Source organism: Alosa pseudoharengus, unplaced genomic scaffold (assembly GCF_046254945.1).
Source record: "Alosa pseudoharengus isolate Yale_2024_CS ecotype anadromous, Long Island Sound unplaced genomic scaffold, YU_APseudo_1.1 YU_APseudo_1.1_scf_4, whole genome shotgun sequence".
Taxonomy (NCBI): Eukaryota; Metazoa; Chordata; class Actinopteri; order Clupeiformes; family Clupeidae; genus Alosa; species Alosa pseudoharengus.
This window is the reverse complement of record NW_027468774.1, coordinates 13,967,623-13,987,608: the sequence shown is the minus strand read 5'-3', so window position 1 is coordinate 13,987,608 and position 19,986 is coordinate 13,967,623. Positions and strand designations below refer to the sequence as shown.

The window sequence follows — 19,986 nt, the reverse complement described above, 5'->3', positions numbered from 1 at the left end:
CTCTGGAGCCTCCATCTTAACCCCGCCACCACCACTACCCCAACATGGGCCCCAGTCGCTGAGGATCGCTCTAATGCATCACACGGGAAAGACGGGCTTGAAAATGACTGCTCTGTCCCCCCTACACAACCACTTCCTGCAGCCTGTAGACATGGCCAGACTCGGCACCCCTTGCCCACCCCCACCCCACTTTCTCTCATCAACATCTTGCAGAGCAGAAGTGCTGTGGTTTGACTTTCGTAATTAGTGGCAGAGTTCAGCAGCCCACTCATATAATCCCCATGCCCTGCCATGCACGCAACAACAACTAAAAAGTGCTTATTATATGCATGTGTGCATAACCACTTTCTGAATTTCAAAATGCTGGGGGGGGGGGAGATTGAATTGCTTGCATATACTGCTGTGTAGAACATAAATTGAACCCCATTAGACATGAAAAGTAAAGTAAAGTAACCTTATTAATTAGGCTATGAATTGCTTTTTTCACTTAAGTCTTGTCACTGAACCATTGGATGAAGAATGTGCCTAATACTCTGCATTTGTGACTTTAAGCTTTAAGTAACCTTCTCTTGCATATATGTGCAGATGCCATGTACCACAATTTATCTGTGCATGCCGAGACCAACTTTTGATTCTTTGATAAGGACAACAAGTTCATTATTTTGGGTTGCTATTACATTCGAATTGCAGACCAAAGACCATGTAGAAATGTGCTGTAATTTCTAAACCTGATCACTCTGGAACAGTTTATTGTATAGCGGAATGCTTTACATCTTCGTAAGGTCTGCTGTTTATTTTGATATATGGTTTGTGAGATATTCCACCGAGAAAAATGCGTGTGGAGATGGACGCAGAACTGTATGCATAATGCAATATGCATGAATTTAGCACAAATTTGGTTAGGCCTATATTCGCCCATCAGTCTGTTCTCGTTATCATTTTGATCAGGCAAGTAATTTCGTTCAGAAAATATAAAATCTAAATATACAAATTTACCTGGATACAACAAATGCTATTTTTTGATTGGATGTCGGGTGGCTATTTATTTTTTAAATTGGCTGGTGACTGGTGAGCTACTTCTGAACCCTGCGAGATATCCTCTCCTATGCCTACGCCTTGTCTATTAATTATGTGGGTACCGGCAATGTTTGAGAAGTAGCGGAACGCAAGATTGTTGGCAGATAATACAAAGGCAAAGTACAGTCACTTCCAAATAAGTTTAAAGGTCAAGTTTGAGCCCACAATTGTTTATGTACAGACTTATCTTCATTTAAACAAGTAATACCCAGATTTCCAGTGTCCTACCTATAACACATTTGGCTAGACCACAACTTTAAAGTAATTTTTCTCAGTTTCACATTACAGTAAAAGCAGTCCAAAGATTACAAGATTACTGATACCACGCAAAAACTAGCTTTGCCACAGTTCTTAAATCATATGCACTTTTGCACACACTGTACACACTTTTTGCCATGAGTAGCCTAAAATGCATTGCTCATTCAGTAAACACATGCAATCTGTGCAATAATCCCAGGTCATCAGCATCTGAACTCATTGAGTACATATTTTCCATGCTGGAGAACCTAAACCCTTGCCACTGCCTCTGGGGGGTAAGGAGGAACTACTTCTGTTGATAAACAAGTAACTGCTTTTCAGTATTCAATGTGGTCATTATCAATAATGCCAAACTGAAAACAGAAATTAAGAGCACTCGATACATCATATTTGTGGATGTTTCTGTATTCACTGCTTTGGTTTGCATCTGGTTCAGTTCACCATTCAATATTCACAAATCAATTTCTTCAATCATATACCCCATTTGTCAGTGCATTGGATGATCTGTTCTCAGGATAGATAGTGCACACCAGGGCAAACTTCCAATGGTATCTGGCAAAGGCAAACATCCTGTTTTTCTGAATCAGTTCAGAGAGGACTAGAGTTATAACTTGTGATCCTGATAGAGTCAGACCAGAGAGTGGTTATAGTATTAAGAATGATGCTGAGTAGTTTCACTAATGCATGCTATGCTGTATGAGCTACACCAGGCGCGTAACTGTAGCGTTCCGTTCGCGACACGTAAAATCCATTTTAGACGAATGGTCTATTTTTTTCGAACGTACGCCCCACTGTCATGTCTGGTGTAGCTACTTCCATTGATTATAATGGAAGCTAATTGTTGCAGCAGACGCAACGCGAACGGAACGCTTCAGTTACGCGCCTGGTGTAGCTTAGCCCTTACTTTCTCTTTTCTTTACCTCTTTGTATAGATCTCTCAACGAGCATGTGTTTGCTTGCTGGAGACAAAACATTTATGAATGTGTGTAATACTCATTATCTGTGTGACATTGCAAAGATCTATTTTTATTATAATGTTGTTATGACAGTGTGTTTTGACCCATGGTTCTCAGATGAGTCTCGTTTTGAGTTATGTACGTGTAGTTTTGCGAAAATAATAAATTGTTGCAGGAAATGTGTCTAAGCAGTTTGCTAAGACAAAATGTATCTTAGCAAACTGTAAGTTGGGCAAGCCAAACTGATAAGGCAGTCAGCAATCAGAGAGATAACAGAACCTAACCACCACAATGTGAGGTTGTGAGGAATGTGTGTGTGTGTGTGTGTGTGTGTGTGTGTGTGTGTGTGTGTGTGTGTGTGTGTGTCTGTCTGTTTTGAGAGGAGTGAGTGTCTGGGAGGGAGGCACTCTGAGTGCAGACCTAATAAGCTCTGAGATAGGCCAAGTCAAGGAGGGGTCACTGTGGCGGAGCAAGCTGCCCATTCCCTCACCTCACGTACATCACATCAGCTCCCCTCAGCAGTCCCACCCAGTCAGGTGACAAATACCACCTCGCCTGCTAACAGCCAGAGAACTGGCTCAGTAGGAGTGGGGCAATGCTCTGCATGTGTCCATGTTTGTTTGTTTGTGTTTTATCTCAGGGTTTAGATGTGTGGTTGTAAAGCTCTAGGGGGTTTCAAAGGTCGTAAATGGCACAAGTGCCTGAACTTCCCGTAGCCAGGCCTTTATCTGTTTCCCTGAAGAGGTTAATGACAGGTGACTGGAGCTGCGTGTGCAAGTTGAAAGACAGGTCACGGCATGTCAGATCTACTGCTCCAGCTGAAGACAGATTGCAGACTTCCTTAGGGACAATAACATTGATTATGGAGAGCTAGACAGCAAAAACCAGAAAGCCTAGTAGTTCTTGCATAAACTTTAAGGAGTTTTGAGATATAGGATAGCCATGATGGAGATTTGGACTACGCGACTTCTACAGTCAAAGACAGAATAGGGTTGAAATATTGCATGCATACTATTCATGTTGAATCAGGAGCAGTGATTTCCTTTGGGGCAAGTGGTCCCACACATCCCAAATACCACGCAGTTCCTCTTTCAGAGCCAAGTCAGCCCAGACTCTAAACTCTTGACTGACTGGCACGCTCGACTATAAAAGGTCATAGAAAAATATTCTCCCTCTCACAGCAGACACAACCCCCTCAACCCTACACACACACACACAAACACACACACCTGAAGATGGTGGTCATCAGCTATAGGCCATATGTTTACTTTCATGACAGAAAGTATGAGTGAGTGTGTGTGTGTGTGTGTGTGTGTGTGTGTGTGTGTGTGTGTGTGTGTGTGTGTGTGTGTTTCTCATTTTGGCAGCCCAAGGCCAGATTACTCCAAGCTTGTTCGGTGTCTTCCCTCTCACACACAGACGGTATTTCATTTCCCCGAGTCCTGTCCTCCGACAGTTCTTTGGATTTGTAAAGAATGAGACTCTGGTTGGGCGAGCGAGTTGTTAAATCATGTTTGTACTGCCTCCAAACTACCGCCAATGTAGTCAAACTTGGCACCTTCTACTTCCTTCGCTGCTGTTTTATGTTTACTTTCGAATGGCACAGCACTGCTGAAACATGCAATCACTGCCAATACACACATTGCAGGATACACATGGCGTGTTTAGGCTCAGCATACAGCAGCAGGGCCCTCCTGTGTACACGAGTTGGGCAGAAACGATTCCCTCGTCACCACAACAACACCAGCACATGTGTGCTAGCAGCTAGTGCATAAAAAAAAAAACGCTTGTGCAAGAACCAAAGAACATCCAAACAAGAACAGTCTCCCCACATACACAGTATTCACAGAGACATGGATGCTGTTTATGCACCACATTTCCACACAGAGCATTAACATGTTTGGTCATCAAGCTCATAAGACGTAAAACACGGGAAAAGGAAATAGTGAATGTGCCGTTAGCTGCGCTCCACACCACCCCTCCCATAGCCCTCGTCTCGTCTAGCTCTGTGGGATGGGGCTTGAGCAGCGGTAGTAGAGAAGAAGGCAGGCTCTCTCGGGATCGCATCCAGAAAGAAGCCGCCTCACAATCCCATCTTTATACTCGCAGGCTCACTGTCGGGATATCTGATCGCAATCGGGACCCGACCCTAAACAAAGCGCACCTTTGAGTGGTGGTCTAGCTTGCGTGTCTGCATCTGCATGGATGCTTGGAGTCATGCTCACGCAGGGGTCTCGGCTGTCTCAGACCTGCTGCTCAGGAAGAGGCCGGGACATCGCAGGGCCCAGGCCCAGACCGGGTGATGAGAGCCTGCAGCCTGGAGCCGTGGGAATGGTGCAGGGCGCTGTGGTGGTATGGGTTGGGGTCAGGGATGGATTACTGAACGGGCCTACCGGGCCCAGGCCCAGGGGCCCAAGGGGTCAAGGGGCCCTGAAGCCCAAGCCTTTGCATGGAATCATTGCCTCAATATCAACAAATCAGGATGTAGGCTATGAATCTGATTGAATTTAGTATTGGCCATCTCCAAAATGCACCAGAATACAGGAAATCACATCAAACAAATTAAAGTTTTTCTGGGGGAGGACCCCCAAACCCCCCCCTCCCACATATACGACAATAAGTGGGGGGCCCTTAATACATCTGGGCCCAGGGGCCCGAAAGTTCATAATCCGCCCATGGTTGGGGTGGAGGTTTGGTGGTTTGAAGTTGTGGGAATCGTGCAGGCTTACTGAAAACAAGGAATGGTACAGCACTCCAAACTATGGCGACTGAAAAATTTGAAAGTCAATTTGGAGTGCCATCCTATTCTTTCATTCAATAATCTTGTTCAACAATTCAATCATCTAATAATACTATTGTTAGGAATTCAGCATCCAGGTCTCTGAGTCTTTGAGTGTGTTGTTACATTTTTTGAAGATGAAAAAGAGAATCAAATAAATCTCTCATTAGTGAGAGGTTTTCTTTCTTTCTTACTGGAATGGCTCTTGCTTTTCAATGTATTAGACTTGCTCTCCAATGTAGGGACATGTCCTTCAGCAAGAAAATCAAAACTTTTGATAAAGCTACTCCCATTCGTCACACCATCATGCTGTGGTGAAGATATTATCTAAGGAGACCTTTTTTCCGATTTTTTCCACCATACACAAGATAACAAAGTGCTGATTGACGTAATAACAGTGTACGATTTGTTCACCTCTCAGACTGTGTTGCCTATCTGTGTGCATTGTGTATGCTGCTGAGACATGTGCTTTGTCCTTCCAGGGACGTGAACATAAAATAAATCCACTTGCTTATCCGAGGCAGGCATGTAACCCATGCATGCACAACAGACACAGTATGACACCCCCCCCCCCCCCCCCCTCCCATGATGCCAAGAGAAGAACACCAAAGCATGGTTATTTCCTGTCAACTGCCCTTCTGACTTGAGTTGGTGTATGGAGCTGTTGGTCAATCGAGACAGCCAGTCGTCCCTCCAGGACCGGGCCCAAGCAGCGATCCTCCTCCTCAAAAAAGTGATAAAATAGATGGAGTGGAAAACCAGCCCTCCGAGATGGGACTTGCGATGGAGAAGCGTCCAAAGTAGACAGAATGGAGGCACTGGAAAACACTGACCACATGAGGTCAGGTCAAGTTCTTGAGTTTTATGGTACCCTGGGATTCTAGATTCAGAGTGGAGGGCTGAGACAGGAGGGGGGGTGGGGGTGGGGGGCTGGGCAGCCAGGGACAAACACTGGCACTGCTGAAGTGAAGATTGATCTCTCTGTGAGTTTCCTTCATCATTAAACGGGAGATGATATGAATTCTTCCGAAGCCTGTCCTCAATCTAGAGCAGCAAGCACAGGGCCGCTGTCAATCGTTAGGGATTACTGGTGCGTACAGGGGCACTTCTTTCTCACACAAATCCTCTGCCCCCCCTACCCCCCCACCCCTCTCAAGCTTCCTGTTAATTACAGGCTGTGAGTCAGTGGTGTTCAATACAAAGGCATCTAAAATAGACCTGCTCACAGGGAAATGACCCAGCAATAATCCCATAGCTCAGCCGCTCATTGTGAGCGATCCCACGGAAAATGCTCAGACTGAGTAAAACAACCACTGCCGTGACTGAGTGACTGAGCGACTGACTGACTGACGCAGCGGACCTGGGGGAATTGGCCAGCTTACTAGGTAAAAACCGGCTGCTCACTCACATGGCTGACTTCACTCACATGCTTTGTGTTCAGCGAACACACAGACAAAACCAGAGGACTAGTGTGAGGCCACTTTCTGGTGAAAAGGGTTGACACACTGCTCCTGTGCTGAGTATGGATAGAGTTTTGGATGTTTCAAACTAATTGTCATGTACTCATTAAAGATGCAACATCATTAGTCAGTAATCAAATTCTTAAAACACAAAGTGCCCCAATTTAAATGATGGGCAAGGTCTTATGTTTATCTAAAGCTAATTTAATAACTGAGCAAACTCAATTGCTATGCAATGCTGATTTGACACTATGGACAAGACCTTAACTGCAAACATTGCACATGATAGCTATACTCCTTGCATGTTGATAGACTTTACACTTTGCCCAACATTTAAAGTAGGGCCCAATGTGTGAGACAACGTCTAAGTGGACATTGGTTGTAATATTGGTCCTAATGTTACTAGACTTTCAGCCTACATCAACTATCCTGTGGAAGAGCTGCAGTACTTTTTTCTGACTGCTTTGTTTCTGTTACTGTATTCAGCTTTACAACTACATGGTTATTACCATAAGAATAGGTGAGGATAACCACTGACAGCATCAGTCAGACCTGTTTAAGACAAGCACAGGAAAATTCAATGGAATTCCAGAGCTGTTTAAAATGAATGGCGATGGAATTCCCAAAGCAATGGGATTCCAACTGGATAACTTCACAGTCATAATAGGCTGAATAGAAACAACAGATTTAAGCCTCACCATATAGCTGAACAGGTCTGTGTTAAAGTTACAACCGGCAACCTCAAAAACACCCCACTAACACCTTCTGGTAATTGATGACAAGCGATTAGGCTAATTATTTAACTTGTCTGGCAGAAATGTAGGCCACTACAATGTGCTCAATCCATTTTAATCCAGTAATTGAAATCTCCAAGTAAATGTCCAACATTATAAGGCTAATTGTGAATGAGGTGCTGCTGTAGCTTTTTCAAATTAAGTTATTAACCATCCTTGTATAAAGACCTGACCTGTCATAAACCTGTGACTCTTAATACTAGAGAACTAATAGGCTACTGGTGAACTGAACAATTTCTGAACTTTCAAAGTTTGCGTCCAGCTCCAACTCCACTCTGTTTGTCTTTCTGATCTTGAGCAGACATGTAAAGAAGTAGTTGAGGTGTAGAATATTGGTGTTCTGTGTTGTGCCAGTGATCATACAGCATGACATAAAATAAAAAAGTCTGCCTCTAGAGCCAAATAAACAAGCATTATGGATGTGTATCAGCACCATGGCATGGTAGCCTATAGCCTACTTTGTGATGACATGTTCTTTTTAACAGTAAAGAACATTTAGCTGTAGCCATTTATATATATAAAAAAAATACCTTAATGATGTTTTCAAAGATAGTATCCCTGAACTCCAGCAGTGCTTTCTGGTCGAACTCCTTCCCATGGATAATCCTCATCTGCTTCAAGAACGTGGATTTCCCACTTTCCCCGGCTCCAAGGAGCAGAATCTTCACCAGCCGGCGGATTGACCGTCTCTCACGGGCGAGCATAGCATCAATTTCTCGACTGCGTCTCTTTGCCTCTCGTTCTTGATTTGGATCTCTAGTGTCCCGAGTTCTCTCTTTGCTGTTACTTCTCTCACGGCTGGCTTCGGCTGGGAGCAAACACCGGCTAAGGGTGCGCACCACGCCAGCCATCGTTTCTAATTATGTGAACCACCAATGTAATCTCGTAGATCACTTTGCATGAGACGTTTTGAGAATAAGCGAGAGGGTCTAGTTTGGAGTTGGAGGTTCCTTCAAAACATTTCGAGAAGCATGCCTCTAAAGTAAACTGAAACACGAAAAAGTAAAATTATAACTGACAAGTTGGTTTGGCTGAATATACAACTAACTGAATAGCTATATATCTAAATAAGAACCATCTCATCTTTATAAAACCAACATTTGTATTCCAGCAATGCAACTAAAGTGATGAAGACAGTTAAAAGCTCGTCTATCTAACAAAGGCGGTTGACACAGACAGTGGAACCGATATCAGCATGCGTTCCTGTCAGGTTCCATTCGTAAGTAGTGCCATCAATGCGTAATCTGATAAATTATTAAACATGTAAATACATACAAAATGTTGACGCTTAACTCTTAACTGGTCCTAGGAAAAGTTTTCGGGAGCCGCTTATCCTTTCTTTTCTCTCCCGATAGCTGGAAGTTTATTTTGACTAGCCCCCTCCCTCCTATTAGCTGTAAAGCACTCCGGAACTGCCAGATGTAGGCGCTATAGCCAACGGGGCTATTGGGGGTATGTGTGTGTGTGGTGTGTGTGTGTGTGTGTGGGGGGGGGGATGTCAACTCTTGGGGTAAAACACTTGAGCTCTATCATTTTAGTGTTGAAGTGTGTTATTTTAAATGGAGGCTGAACCTTATATCGCAATGGATGGTTTGCCCTTTACATGTAAGTCAGTGCCTGAGTGTCTCAGTGTATTATAAGTACTGTAAGTCATTGATTTTATGTTTGCATCATGCATGCAATTTAATCATCATTATTTTGTGATTCAAACAATGACTCATTAGAGCAGGGGTCTCCAACCTTTTTGGGAATGAGGGCTACCTGAAGGACTCGAAATCATATGGGCTTTTGAAAAAAACAGACCCTCACCCCTTTTTTGCGAGGGTAATCCTCCTAATTAATAGGCCTATGCGATTTTTTTAATTGTCAATATTATGTAAGCCTATAAGCCTTTATATATTAAGCAACTGTATTTTCATCTGATTCTTCAATACTTCAATATCAATATGCAAAACTACCAACATTTTTGATCAGTTTGTAATTGTTTAGTGCAATTAATAATTTAGGTTACAATTTTTAGCATTAAGTCAAGTCAAGTCACATTTATTTCATCCATAACAATGGAAATTACATTACCCACCATTAAGAATTCAGAGGCTGTTTAAGTTCTGATGTCAGTGGACAATTCGGTTGTAACATTTCAATAGCAATCACCAACACCACCCCAACCTATGAAGATGCCTTTTATAGTTATTACACATCTGAAATCTCTCCATGATTAAGGCAAAAAAGGTTTTGTTTTTTGCCAGGTAATGCACAGTCCTATTGTATGGCATGAAAGCCACAAGATGTTCAGCACTATTGCTACACCAGAAGGCTACGGAGGAAAAAGGATAGATAGATAGATAGATAGATAGATAGATAGATAGATAGATAGATACTTTATTGATCCCCAAGGGGAAATTCAAGGTCTCAGTAGCATACAGACATCACACACACATTCACTAACAGCAGAAAAAGTAATTAAAAGTATATAATATAAAAAAACACAACTAAGCAATAAGGACAGTAGGAGATAAAGAATATACCAAATATACTAAAATACAAATTATACTAAATAACTTCTAATAACACTTCTACTTCTAATCTAAATCAATTCTAAAACCAGTATCCACATAGTGGGTGATTAATCAAGAGGCGCTTGCAATGAGGCAGGGACTGAGCCTGTGATTCTCTGTGCATAGTAAGGTAAGGTAAGGTGCTCTGTGTGAGTGAGTGTCATGGTGATGGTGCAAATGAGTAAGTCCAAAAGTGCCAGAATAAAGTCTAGACACCAGCATAAAATAAATATGGACATATCAGAGAGTAGGCAAGGTAATATAAAAAAAACTAAGAAAAAACTATATCAAGGCAAGGGCCTGTGAGCTAAAGCAATTGTTTTTCAGTCCTTGAACAATCATGCATGAACCGTATGGGACAAACATAACCAGAACTTTTGCAAATATATGTTTCTATTGCTCAAAGATATGTTTCTATTGCTAAGCTTTTTTTCTTTTACTGTCTATGCGTGCAAGCAGCGTGTATGTGCACCGCCTACGTTATTGTTTAAAGGCTAAAATTTAACCCAGCTACAATTTGTAAGGTATTACCGATATCAAGTTAATGTTACAGATGTATGGTCTACTTTTTAATAAATATTAGGGCTGTCAAAATAACTGATTAATTTCGATTAATTAATTTGAGAAAAAATAACTGATTAAAAAAAATAACGCAGATTAATCGATTCCGTATGACCTTTGACCCCGAGCCATTGTAGTCAGTAACCAGACTGTAAAAAGAAGGAGAGAGAAGAAAATGTGCTGCCTAGATCATTGATTGGAACATTTACTTTTAAAAAACGGCCTGATGGTGTCGCACATCAATGCAAAGAAATAGTGTTGACATTGAGGGGAGTGTACATTTATTTTCATTGTGTCCCCTAGGTTATATCTGTGGCCTGAAATAGCTTGTATATGAAAAAAAACTTCTTCCCGAAGCACTTTTGAATTTATTTCCTCAGCATATTAGGTCATATCATAGATTATTATGGCCATTATTAAAATAATAATAAAAGAGTTTTTGAACTTTAATGTCACTAATGCTGATTATTCAATGATTCATTAGAATTTAAATATTTAAAAATACTTTCACAGCAAATATTATATATGTGATTAATTTAGATGAATTAATCACAGAGTATGTAATTAATTAGATTTTTTAATCGATTGACAGCCCTACTAAATATCTATTAAAAATGTCACAATGGTTTTAGAGCGTGACCTGCAGGCGACTTGTTGGCTATTTTTAGAAAGTGCGCTGCAGGCACCTCATAGTCATCCCGCGGGCACCGTTGGAGACCCCTGCATATAGGCTAGGGTAAACCTGTTGCACATCATGAAGTTCATTCATCTGTTTCTAAGTTTGATACTACCTAAATCCCTTGTGCTACCAATGATGTTGGGGGAGGGGGGGGTTCTGATAGTGCTCAAATCACCATATCTATTGTGCTCAATTCTGCAATAATGAATGGCCCGTTTATCATGTTTAAAATGGCATTATTGTTGGTAAAACACTATAGAGCTCTTAGGCATATCTTTCAAAAATAGTGTTTGTTTCCTTGTGCTATCAATGAGATTTAGGCTACATCATTCTAAAACTACAACTTCATTATCAGTTTCCACAAACGTATGTTCCACCTTACATTCATGAAACAAACTTGCTGTATGATTGTTCCGGATTGCCAATAGTAGGCCACTAAATGGTCTAATTAAAAAAACATGAAGAGGGACCGTTACACTGTAGGTACTCTTGTAGACTAATAGTCAAAGAAATCTACCATTCGTTGATTGAAAAGTCATAGGCTACAATTATGTGATAAAAAGACCTATCAGGAAGATATTTGGCCGATGTCCAGTACTGACCTACTGTACTGTACCCTGAGATATAGGCATTGGCATATCGTCTGGCACTCATTACATGTATTTAAACTTAAATTGTAAAACTATTTATTGCAGATCTGTAAAACTGTCACTACAAGGCAAGGCAACAAACTATAGGTTCTACGAGGGCTACATACCTCCAGATCAGACGCCTGCTGTGGTTGGTGTCATTTCTCTTATACTTTCAGCAGGGGGCAGTCTCGCACTGCATTTTTTTGTATTGATCATTTATCTTTGACTGTTTTATCAAATGTTATTTGATTTTTGAACATAAAATCATGTCTGAACATAATTTCAACAATCCTGTCCGGTTACCACGAGGTAAATGAATGAAGAATTCACAGCAGCATGGGAAGCCATCTGATGGGAAAATAATGTGCAGTCCAATGTTTATCTAACAGGAGTCTCACAGTAGTCCCATTATGCATTTAAATGTCAACAGCTCATCATCTGACTCTCTTGCTTAAGCTTGGACGTCGTACGACAGAATGGAAATCAAATACATTATTGATTTTCAGTTCACCGCATGACCCCATGACTGCTTATCTCTGTAGTCATCCTCTTGGTCTTTGTTGCTAAAAATACTGTATGTAACAGTGAACAAATTTCACGTAACCAAAAGAATTCTCAAATGACATAAATGTCTATGTGACAATGGGCTCATGCTTCAGTACAAAAATATAGTTGACAAAACAAGAGTGTTGATTTTATTTCAGTGACCCTTTCACTGTGAAACATGTCCTTCAAAATCTATTATCATATAAATAGCATTACATTTTACATTGCCAGGCTCAGGGAAACAAATTATTAGATGCTGTTTAAAAGTTTGAGTACAAGCACTTTGTGACTGCTGAGAATATGGGCGAGATTTTAAAAACAATCATTGACTCAATATTTGCAAGGGGAAAAAAGTTAATGGAAAAGCTTTCAAGTTGATTTTGAAGCAGGAGGTTAATTGGCTCAGATTTGGTTAGCAGATGAAGTAGATGGACTGTGGTGAATTGTCTTGAAGCGGGCCCAGATGATGCATGAACAATGACAACGTGCTTTGGTCCAAAAAAACCTATACGAAGCAGATAATGCTATAGGACCAAATGGATCAATAAATGTAATATGGAAACAAACCACACTTTCACTCAAATGAATGTTACACATGGGTTACAAAAAAATGTTCCACTTGATGTTGGCCTGGCATTCAAAACACAATTCTCCCCCATGCTAGTGTTTCTACGCATGTTTTATTTATTTTAATGCTGGGAGCTTTTTTTCCGTTTTCAAGGTGATTGATTTATTATGAGGATGAGTTTTAGGTATGAGTTTGAGGATGAGTTTTTTTTATGGGCCTTATCAAATGGCATAGGAGAAAACATCTGACTTTATATTTTTAGCAGCTCAAACACGCCACTGGCACACTTGTTGTGATGAAGATGCAACAAGAAAACTCTCTGGGAACCATCTTACTCCCAGCAGCATCTCACAGCTTTGCCCTCCTAACTAATTAAATCAGATCAGTTGGAGCTGACCACATTAGGATCTCACTTCTCCATGCCTGTAGATTCGGCACACAGCAGGCCTCCTCCTCAACTGTCAGACTGGGTCAAGGGTAAACATGAGAATACAAGACCATGTTGCTTTGTACAATTGTAGCATTGCACATGCAAGTACTTGCCTGATACATAAACAATGAACTCGCATGGACACACGTGCTTAACACCTAAACCAACACATGAACATGTATTGTATCTGGTCAAATATATTTCAAATGCCTGACCAATGAAATGGCCATCTATATCCCAATTCTGTTTACCGGTACTTGAAGAAATGCATTCAAAATCAGAATTGATTTATACTTGTTATCTTTTTCTTTTCCATTACTCTAAGAAGCAGGATGTGCTAATTTAAACAAACGCCTTTCATTATTCTGTTCACTTCATGAGGCATATTACATTCAGAATGTTTAGCTAACGAGAACAAAATTGAAAATCTGTTTTCAATAAGGCCAGAGACGTTGCATTTTGCATTTTGGATATGACAACATGCTTGCAAATGTTGGTGGCCAACACAAAAATGAAACTTTTTTCGGCTAAGAAGAGGAAGCAAAGCTCGCACAGATCACAGCACTTGGCTGTAGATGAACGCCTCCTTCTGAACTTGCAGTGAGAGAGGGAGAGCTCAGGCAGAAATAGCTCACTGATGAGCATCAGAACTCCCGGGCACAGATGGCAGTGAGGAGGGAGAAGTCCTGAAAAGTCTTGATGTCTGTCACACACACACACACACAAACACACATACACACACGCACACACACACACACACACAAACACACACACAGAGACACACACACACAGCTCTGATGGAGAGTTTATTATGACATCTTGGCTTCAGCAGAGGCCTCACAGATTTGACTGATGCTTTCGGGGGAGTGTCACATTAAACAGACTGGCGAGCCATCTGCCGCCGAGCAGCGGCACCCGTCCACCCCCACCCTACAACCCCCCGTCCACCCCCACCCTACAACCCCCCGTCCGCCCGTCCAACAACCCCCCCCCCCCCCCCCCCGCCCCCCCGCACGCCAGCGTGTGAGCACGCGTCTTCCTGTGGCGGTCGGCAGCCCTGGCAGTAGCAGTGGCAGAGCAGGGCGAGGCGAGGAAGGGCTGACGGGACTCAGGCAGCTGCTGCCTCTCCAAACACCAGCGCACTCACAGTGGAGAGGAATCCACTCAGTCTGCCACAGTGGCTTTCTGTGAGGGTTTTGTGTAGGTAGTTTCCCTGCCTGCTCATAGGTAGTTTCCCTGTGGTCGAAAATAAATTGCACCTCATAATTAGCTTTGAAAAATCATTAACTGAGGGGGGGGGGGGGGGGGGGTAGTCTAAAAATGGCTGCTTTAAATGTGTCAAAAACATGTCATTGGTTGGATAAACCGAGAACCCTTGAACGGCACTGTGCACTCTCAGATCTGTGCTGAGTGTTACTTTATGCATGCTTCACACCTACACACAGGCCTCTTATAAGGATAAACAGGACGGCAACCTACAGCTGTCACAAGACCTCCAACATTCACTGACACTGACAGCACTGAGAGAGGCGCTTTGTAGAGGCTTTGTGAGAAAATGCACAAATACATGGTGGTGCCTTTTAAAATGGGAAATGTTTGCTTTTTACGATACTCATCTCTTTTCATAATCTCAGATCCTTGGGTGCAAACAGAGAGGGAGAGAGAGAAAGAGAGAGAGACACAGAGAGAGAGAGAGGGAGAGATGAGAGAGAGAGAGATGAGAGAGAGCTGTTTCAGGTATTTACAATCACAGTGGAAAATTGGTTTACCGTCAGCCTTCAGTCTGACAGCAGTGACGCTGCCTGAAGAGAAACTACTACCACCACCACCACCACAACAACATAAAGGCTACAGCAAGGTTTTGTTTTTGGGCTCAATTTTTCAACTGAATTTTCCATTGTTCACTGGATGACACAGAAAATCCAAGAATTCTCCTCTTGGTTGCATGTTTTTGACAGCTAAAGGTTGCACTGCATGTTAGCAGGAGGTGCTGTTGGTGGCTTCAGAAAGTAAGAGTAAATAGAAACACCACTGTAACACAACGATGCACAAGCTCTTTGGATTTTACTATCCTTTTACTATCCTAAGAACCAGATCGTCTTTTTTGGTGCGCATGAAGCCCACCTCTCACTACATAGCACAAGGAGATCCTGATCTGCAGGATATTTTTTATATCAAAACACACTACATGTTTTACACAAAAGTTTCAGCACATTCAGGCATGATTACATACAACAGTTATAATGCATGGGGGTTATATTATAATGCATGTTACAAAGTGACATAGCTTGACAAAGTTAGCTTAGCAGTTAGCAACCACATTTGTCACAGGCATGAAGCATGTCTATTTACAAAGCAAATGTTACTACAATAAATATATTATTCAAATAAATGTTAATACATTCAGCAATATCATACTTTTCTGTAGGCTATGAAAGTACAGCACACTTTTCTCCTTAAATAGGAAAATATAAAGGACCTTTGTGACTGAACAAGTGTCCCAACTCTCAACAGGCTGAATTCAGTAATTTTCTAAAAAATATAGATGTTAAAAAATAAGTGTTGTTTCTTTCGATTGAAACTGAAAGTAAAACAATGCATATCTCTGAAAATGGCTTCCCTCTTGATTATGTTTCAATAGCATTAAGGGAAAAAAACATTTTAAAACTCTTTCGTCTTAACAGGGCAGAAATTCATGAAAAATGCAAAAAGGATGGATGTCAGTAAACAAAGGCATCCAAAGTCATACACATGAAAAAGCGCAATCAATCAAGCCCCACACACTGAAATGTGCTTTGCTGCTTCTTCTGGGCTACTATTCTACAGTGGGGCACATGTTTGTAATTAGCACTACCATATGCCACAAGGCATAAATCATCTGTTCACTGAGAATGGGTGATAAAACAAGTAGAGACAATGTTTTATCAGGTTGAGGGGAAGCCTGAGCAAAAACAGAAAAACATACACACTCTCTTTCTCATTCTTTCTCTCTCTCTCTCTCTCTCACACACACACACACACACACACACACTACTTATACACATTCAGTGTAAAAGATAGATGCAATAATAAATATATAAGTTTTGTACCATTCATCACACAGAGAGACATATAAGGGCATCAAAATTCAATTTATAGTTATCAGCATTAATCTTGTTTGTGGTCACTCAGCGTGATATATAACAATGGCAGAGACAATCTGCCCACAGCACTCCACTGATAGAGACCCACAAAGTGCAATGAGCTGTGCCTTATTGGGTATTACAGATAGGGGGAAGGAGAGCTAATGTATTATTGACAATGGCATCACTTCTGGAGAGAAAGAGAGAGAGAGAGTGAGCTCAGGTGAGAACATTTCCTTGACGTGTTGTGAATACCTCATCATCAACATCGGAGGCAACATTGCTCATCCACATTATTGTCTCTGTTGAGCAGCACACCTTTTCGCTTGGCAGCCTTGTGTGGTGACGTCATTTCCTGTGCATGCTTGCTTCGCAGCTTACATCCCGCTCAAGCTGGAAACGATGACGCCGAAAGGTTTCAGAGTGTGTGCAGCGAGCGAGCATCATGCTCAAGGGAGCATGGCAAGAGAGAGTTGCACCCTGCGCCATTTCAGGACCACTGCACTCTTCGGGACCTCCAGTCCAGGGCTGGTCAGGTCAGGTCAGGTTGGGTCAGTTCTACAGCATCTCCTGCTCCACCCAGACGGTTTTCTTCTGTTCGTCCAGGATCTTGTCCTTGATGACCTTGAGCAGGTCCTCCACACTGCTCCAGGCCTCAGGCTCCACCGTAGAGTAGAGGCAGGGCAGGCCCTCCAGCTCCTTCTCCTTAGCCCGGCACATGCGCAGCAACTCCTCCTCAGAGTCCAGCTTCACCGGCAGCCGCCTGAAGGACAAACAGGTGGACCTGAGTCAAAATGACAGGATGAAGTAGGCTGGTGGGCAAGGGCATCTTACAACATCTTAAATCAACAAATCTCCAAATCTCCAATCTCCAAGACGTTTTCACCTTAAAAATGTCAAAACTTAAAATTGCCCAAATACAATCTATAAAAACATCAAAACTTCTCATCTTCAATCTTCAAAATGTGCTCACCACTTTTTACTGGTGCCCTTACGTATTTAGTGACAGTGATAATATCAGATGATAGTATGTTGATATGGCAGATTTGAGACTATTATTTTACAGATCACCCACAGACACACCCTGATAGATGCATAAATATAGTGTTTCACACCAACTCCAGCAGCTTGTGTTCTGCAGTGTGTAGTATGTCTGAGATTTATGGCATATGCACATGCCCTCTCTGACATAAACGCTCATGTTGTGAATATGGAAATGCGAAATTAAGCCTTGAAGAATTTCTCCCCAGACCATAAAACACAACTATAGGTGAGTTTTTTATGTCTCGGAACAAATTGCACACCTTAATTTCTTGATGTTCTTCTCGCTGATTTTGATGAAGATTATTATGGGGTAGATCTCCCTGCGGAGGAGGTGCTTCACGCAGCCCAGATCGGCCTCCAGCAGACAGTGTTTATTCTGTGGGATAAAAATACACAAATCAATTCCTCGCCACAACAAAGTAGAGATGCACAATAAAAGGCAACAGTCAAAACATGTTTCTGTCTGACACAGACAAATCCTTCAGCTTAGGCACGGTTTCTCATGGAAGCATTACCATGGTTGCACCATCCACCCCCAACCCTCCCTCAAATGCATTCAACAGAGAAGAAGCAGCTGTCTGGAAGGCAGGAGGATTCCTGCAGCCGTCTCCAAATCAGTTATGGTTCAATCATGTGCCCTCTCTCCCCCCGAAACCCCCCCCCCCCTCTCCCCAGAGAACTCAGGATTCAGACACTCTCCATCTCTCCATCTCCTCTCGGCTCTCCCTGCAATCCGATTTGAAATGGGAACTTAGTGGTGTCTCCTGACACACTTCCACACCTGACGCCCCCACCTCACCCCACCCCACACCCTTCTCCCTTCCTCCCCCCTGAAAAAAAATGGAGCACTCGTCTACAGCTTATGCAGCTTGGCCATATCCATGAAGATTCCCCATGGAGATATAGACTTCAGGGGAAACCTGGGAAAGCTATTACTTAGTCAGGTCTGAATTTACCTCCATTTTCTCTCCACGTAGAACAGGCACAGGTTTACAGACCGTGCAGATCAGACAAGATATCTCTAAATTACTCTACAGTTGGGAGAGTAAAGAGTTTTGGAAAAGTAACGGGTCAGTGAGCTGAAGAAAATGAACTTGTACGGTGTAAGGAGAAAACTCCTGATTGAGATTTTAAAATGAGTCAGACTTTAACCAGGCAGGGAGAAGAGAACATTTATGAAACACAACTTAGTGCTTAGAAGGGAGGTCTTTTTTGGGACCGCATTTAAGAAACTTAGAACAGAATTCCTTATTTTACCTTGAAGGCAACTGTTTCAATATTTTCCGGAGTGACACATTCGAAGGTATTGGCTTGTTTCTCTTTGGAATAAATTATGGAATCTTCAATCTTCTGCTTCATAAGGAACTCCTCTTTAGACAGAATATCTACAAGAAGAAAAAAAACACAGTATGTCGATACAGATGTATGTGGTTATCTTCTTCCTTGATCTGCCACATCTTTTAGGAAGTACATAAAGCTGGATATGTCAGTACTGTAAGCCATGTTTTGTAAGGTTCACGTGATAAACAGCTTAACAATAATACAATGGCAACAGACTGGAAAGCACATACGGTCCACCCACCACAGTCTCAGTCATTGTCCTTTGCCTGCCTTAGTAGATTAGATTTCACTGGCGATGGCATTCATACCTGGTTTACAAATGTTAAACTCCATGGCTCCACCCAGATTGAGAAACTTCTGGATAATGGTTTTAGCCAGCGCATTCGGGGCAAACAGAACGGGCCGCTTGCGCTGGCAGTGGTACGAGGTCACCAGACTGTAAGGTATCAAGTTCAAACTCTTCTTCAGGTCATTCTCCGCATCTGACGCATCTGCATAGACATTTAGCAGAATTGTAAAACTAGGCAACCAGAGATCGGTATGTTCTTCACTCTTCTGAGTCTAAAACAGGGCCAAAAAAAGGCAGAGGGACTGGGCCAACTCACCATCTTTCCTCAAAGTCTCGGCGAAGGGTTTGGGAAATGCTGTCAAGCTCTCAGCGCTAACGATACGCACCCGATCGCTGCTGTTCATACGCTTGTACTTGTTATCAGCCCTGCTGACGAACTGAAACGAGACAGAAGAGAGATGCTCTTAATCTTAGAAGACCACACAGTGTGAATGTTCTGTTCTGTCACCAAGCCCACTCACTGCGGTCTCTGAAAGAAAGAGAGATAAACTGAGGAAAAGAAGTGTTTACCTGGAGAATCTGACAGATGAAGACACTAGCTCTGGACAGGCGAGGGCTGGATTTAGGGTCTGCGGGCAGTGTGGGCTCCTCAGGCACTAATGAGTTCTGCGTACACACACACACACACACACAAACACACACACACATACAGAAAAACACACACACGCACACACACACACACACACACACACACACACACACACACATACACACACAAATAAATAAACACAAACTCTCTCACACACACACACACACACACAAAAACACACACACACAAACACAGGAAAAGTTAGCTGGCTCTTTTGCTCCAATGAGATATTCTGGACACGCA

At 42.3% G+C, this 19,986-nt stretch overlaps 2 protein-coding genes across 11 annotated transcripts in view; both read right to left on the bottom strand.

Annotated features, from left to right (window-relative positions):
• gna12a (guanine nucleotide binding protein (G protein) alpha 12a) overlaps positions 1 to 8,702 on the bottom strand; it is a 34,551-nt gene extending 25,849 nt beyond the window's left edge. The window contains exons 1-2 of one of the 3 annotated variants that reach the window (XM_076264925.1): positions 8,618 to 8,702; positions 7,855 to 8,311 (exon numbers count right to left, since the gene is read on the bottom strand). In XM_076264925.1, the coding sequence (XP_076121040.1) occupies positions 7,855 to 8,175 (321 nt within the window). In that variant the 5' untranslated portion in view covers positions 8,176 to 8,311; positions 8,618 to 8,702. Of the gene's footprint in view, positions 1 to 7,854 lie in introns of all 3 variants that reach the window. The other 2 variants (XM_076264924.1, XM_076264923.1) reach the window with 2 other exon arrangements.
• A 6,752-nt stretch (positions 8,703 to 15,454) lies between these two features.
• The window catches only part of card11 (caspase recruitment domain family, member 11), a 26,026-nt gene continuing 21,494 nt past the window's right edge, over positions 15,455 to 19,986 (bottom strand). For 6 of the 8 annotated variants that reach the window (XM_076264913.1, XM_076264914.1, XM_076264918.1 and 3 more), the window contains exons 19-24: positions 19,665 to 19,760; positions 19,411 to 19,531; positions 19,114 to 19,296; positions 18,722 to 18,849; positions 17,725 to 17,840; positions 15,455 to 17,204 (exon numbers count right to left, since the gene is read on the bottom strand). In XM_076264913.1, the coding sequence (XP_076121028.1) occupies positions 16,979 to 17,204; positions 17,725 to 17,840; positions 18,722 to 18,849; positions 19,114 to 19,296; positions 19,411 to 19,531; positions 19,665 to 19,760 (870 nt within the window). In that variant the 3' untranslated portion in view covers positions 15,455 to 16,978. The remainder of the gene's footprint in view (positions 17,205 to 17,724; positions 17,841 to 18,721; positions 18,850 to 19,113; positions 19,297 to 19,410; positions 19,532 to 19,664; positions 19,761 to 19,986) is intronic. The other 2 variants (XM_076264917.1, XM_076264921.1) reach the window with 1 other exon arrangement.